Source organism: Medicago truncatula, chromosome 4, assembly GCF_003473485.1.
Source record: "Medicago truncatula cultivar Jemalong A17 chromosome 4, MtrunA17r5.0-ANR, whole genome shotgun sequence".
In the NCBI taxonomy this organism is placed as follows: domain Eukaryota; kingdom Viridiplantae; phylum Streptophyta; class Magnoliopsida; order Fabales; family Fabaceae; genus Medicago; species Medicago truncatula.
The window spans coordinates 46580641-46584907 of record NC_053045.1 but is presented as its reverse complement, the minus strand read 5'-3'; the positions used below and the strand labels follow the sequence as shown (position 1 = coordinate 46584907).

General features: G+C 35.9%; 1 protein-coding gene across 1 annotated transcript; it reads left to right on the top strand.

Annotated features, from left to right (window-relative positions):
- The first annotated feature begins 718 nt into the window (after positions 1-718).
- LOC25493413 (ATP-dependent zinc metalloprotease FTSH 2, chloroplastic) lies at positions 719-4054 on the top strand. The gene is made up of 5 exons (XM_013601908.3): positions 719-880; positions 1186-2373; positions 2449-2762; positions 2933-3173; positions 3520-4054. Exons 2-5 carry the CDS (start codon positions 1186-1188, stop codon positions 3859-3861), a joined length of 2085 nt encoding a protein of 694 aa, XP_013457362.1. The 5' UTR covers positions 719-880; the 3' UTR covers positions 3862-4054.
- The last annotated feature ends 213 nt before the right edge of the window (positions 4055-4267 follow it).

The window sequence follows — 4267 nt, the reverse complement described above, 5'->3', positions numbered from 1 at the left end:
GTTACACACATATGACATATTATAGTCTCTTAAAATAGAAAATCATAATAACTATGGATTTAATTTGTATACATTGTGGATGTTAAATTAATTTACATGCATCCAACAATTAATTGTCATATTATTTAATGAACTTGAAATTACATAAATTGTTATATTTTTTCTTTTGAAATATAAGTTGTTTTATATTTATGAGTCTTGTTAACAAGTCCATCGGGACACTTTTTAAACATTTTAAGTTAAGTAATTAATCTTTAAAATTGTTAAAGTTTTCAATTTTCAATACACTTTATTACACAAGCTTTTATAAAAATTGTTATTTAAAGTCCTTAACCAATGCTTCGGGACATTAGGATTAACATTTCCCTATATTTATTAACTGACGTGATAACAATAATTATACGTGTAAAACAATTTTAAATTAACCCTATATAAAAATAAAGGGTTTAATGGTGGTGGGTTGAAAGTACAAAACAGTTTTGCACGCACAACCAATTAAAACATTCTGAATTATCACGTTTAGCCCACACAAACTAAAATTATTAATTGACATGACGTTCTTAAATATTTTAATTGATCGTCTACGGTGAACCCACCACAATTAAACCCAAAAATTAAACTAATAATAATAAGTCGGGGTAAAACATGGGGAGATAATACAAGGAAAAGTGAAGAAAAAAAATAATATAAAGACATGAATCTAGGACTGATGTAAAACGAATCAAACGTTAATAGAAAGCCACGTAGGTGTTCCTCTAGCCACACCCAATCCTTCATAAATCCACTTGTTGCTAACTCCAACTCTTCTTCATCATCACCTTCCTCTGCACTCAGAGGTTCAAACCTTCCACACATTCCTCTCTCACTTTTTACTTTTAAGGTCTGTTCTTATTTCTCTTCACGTTGCTCTTCATGTTATCACTTTACTGTTATATTACTTTACCTTTCTTTAATTTTTTTCAATTCCTTCATTATTTTTAGTAATTTCATTGTTTTTAGTTGTATATTATGGACCCTTTAATCTAAAATGTTTTTCTTTCTAGATTTATATATTATTATTTCTTTCTGTGTTGATTTGTGTGATAATAAATTAATTCACAACCACAATTGGATTTATTTATTTTCCTGTTAAACATAGAATTAGTTGTAGTTAATTAAGATTAAGACTTCATAATTTGGTTTCAGATGGCAGCATCATCAGCATGTCTTGTTGGTAATGCTTTATCCACAAACAGTAATAGAACTACTCTTGGTAAAGATTTGAATGGTAGATATCTCTTTTCATCATGGAGATTTTCATCCTTGAATAATAAGGCATCAAAATCATTTTCCATAAAAGCATCCTTGGAACAGAATCAGCAGGAAGGAAGAAGGGGGATTCTGAAATTGTTGCTTGGAAATGTCGGTGTTGGTTTGCCGGCATTATTGGGAAATGGAACAGCTTATGCTGCTGATGAACAAGGGTCATCCTCCAGAATGTCGTATTCGAGGTTTCTTGAGTATTTGGATAAGGATAGAGTTACCAAAGTTGATCTATATGAGAATGGAACCATAGCTATTGTTGAGGCCGTGTCTCCTGAATTGGGAAATAGGTTGCAGCGTGTTCGAGTTCAACTTCCTGGACTTAGCCAAGAGCTTCTTCAGAAATTCAGGGAAAAGAACATTGACTTTGCAGCTCATAATGCTCAAGAAGATTCGGGTTCTCTTTTGTTTAATCTCATTGGGAATCTTGCTTTCCCTGCTGCTGTCATTGGTGTATTGTTTCTTCTCTCGAGGCGGTCCGGTGGAATGGGAGGTCCCGGTGGACCTGGATTTCCTATGCAATTTGGCCAATCTAAAGCCAAGTTTCAAATGGAACCAAACACTGGAGTGACTTTTGATGATGTTGCTGGGGTGGATGAAGCCAAGCAGGATTTTATGGAGGTGGTTGAATTTCTCAAGAAGCCTGAGAGGTTCACTTCTGTTGGTGCTCGCATTCCGAAAGGAGTTCTTCTTGTTGGTCCTCCAGGAACTGGAAAGACTTTGTTAGCCAAGGCTATTGCTGGTGAAGCTGGTGTTCCGTTTTTCTCTATATCAGGTTCTGAGTTTGTTGAGATGTTTGTTGGTATTGGTGCTTCTCGTGTCCGTGACTTGTTCAAGAAGGCTAAAGAGAATGCTCCTTGCATTGTCTTTGTTGATGAAATTGACGCTGTTGGAAGACAAAGAGGGACTGGAATTGGTGGAGGGAATGACGAAAGAGAACAGACCCTCAACCAACTTTTGACAGAAATGGACGGATTTGAGGGTAATACCGGTGTCATTGTTGTTGCTGCAACTAACAGGGCCGACATTCTTGACTCTGCGTTATTGAGACCAGGCCGATTTGATAGACAGGTATGAATATGAATATTTACGGAATGCCTTATATGTTTATGAATGATTAAATTATTGATCAGAATGTTTTTGCAGGTATCGGTTGATGTTCCAGATGTAAGGGGAAGGACCGAAATCCTAAAGGTTCATGCTAACAATAAAAAATTTGATAATGATGTTTCTCTTGAAGTGATTGCAATGAGAACACCTGGTTTCAGTGGAGCTGATCTTGCAAATCTATTGAATGAAGCTGCTATATTAGCTGGTCGGCGAGGAAGGACAGGGATTTCACCTAAAGAGATTGACGATTCTATTGATAGGATTGTCGCTGGAATGGAAGGAACATTAATGACCGATGGGAAGAGCAAAAGTTTAGTGGCATATCATGAAGTTGGGCATGCCATTTGTGGGTAAGAAATTAGCTATCATTTCGTCTTTCACAAGTAGATATTGTGTAACATTGCAATGAAAGCAAGGTTTTGTGGTCTAAATGATATTATGTTACATAACATTAGAAGCTATTCCACTCTAAAAATTCCCACAAAGTTGGTTTGTAACATCTATTTGTACTTGGTTGCAGAACTTTGACTCCTGGTCATGATGCGGTACAAAAGGTGACATTAGTTCCTCGAGGTCAAGCTCGGGGTCTTACATGGTTCATTCCTTCCGATGACCCAACTCTGATCTCAAAACAACAACTCTTTGCAAGAATTGTTGGAGGATTAGGTGGTAGGGCTGCAGAAGAAATTATTTTTGGTGAGCCTGAGGTTACAACTGGTGCAGGTGGTGATTTGCAGCAAATCACCGGTATAGCAAGACAGGTAATTGTTCATTAGAATTCTGTGCCGCATCATATCTCCTATTTTTTCTTCCTTTTATTTTGTGGCATGAAAAATTCTAACATATTTATAATCTGATTTCATTTTAGTAACATTTTATCATTAGTCTAAGTTGTGTTGTTAGATACAACTACAATTAATTGGTGAGACTTGCAATAAGATCCAATCATATGATTTCTTCAATGCCTTTAACTAATTTTTTTATTATTCTAATAGAAACAACGATGATGCAGATTTAGAAGGATCCTATTCCTTACGATAATATCTTTTGATTTTCCTTTCTTATCTTCTTCTGATGTCTAGATAAATGTTAATGATACTCTTGCAGATGGTAGTCACATTTGGAATGTCTGATATTGGTCCTTGGTCACTTATGGACTCGTCAGCGCAAAGTGGCGATGTTATCATGAGAATGATGGCAAGGAACTCAATGTCAGAAAAGCTTGCAGAAGATATTGATACCGCTGTCAAGAGATTGTCAGATGAAGCATATGAAATTGCATTGACACAGATAAGGAACAACCGTGAGGCAATTGATAAGATTGTGGAAGTCCTTCTGGAGAAGGAGACATTGAGTGGAGATGAATTCCGCGCTCTACTGTCAGAGTTTACTGAAATTCCAGTTGAAAATCGGGTTCCTCCTTCAACTCCAGTAGCAGTCCCAGTTTGAATGGCCTGTATGTAGTTATTTAAAAATGTATGTATCATCTCAGAATACGAAGTTACCGTCTCCATTATGCTTCAAATTTGTGCATGACAAGCTTCTATCTTACATTTTAATTGTTATAGTGTTGATAGTGACAACATACAATATATACAAATAGTACATATTTGATTGCAGAAATCCATAATTTGTTCCAACACATCTATTATAATGTATAATTTGTTGCGAGTAACAACTAACAAGCCATTAATCGCAACTGGTCAATAGGAATGGGAATAGGCGAGATGACTTACAGAAGCTTATGGCATAGCCTACCTCAAGCTGAAGTTAAGCCAAAACTTTTTAGAAGTCTCTTTAACCAAGATGGCTATGTTTTAAGTAATTTGGAATGTCTTTTAGCCTACCAGACCGG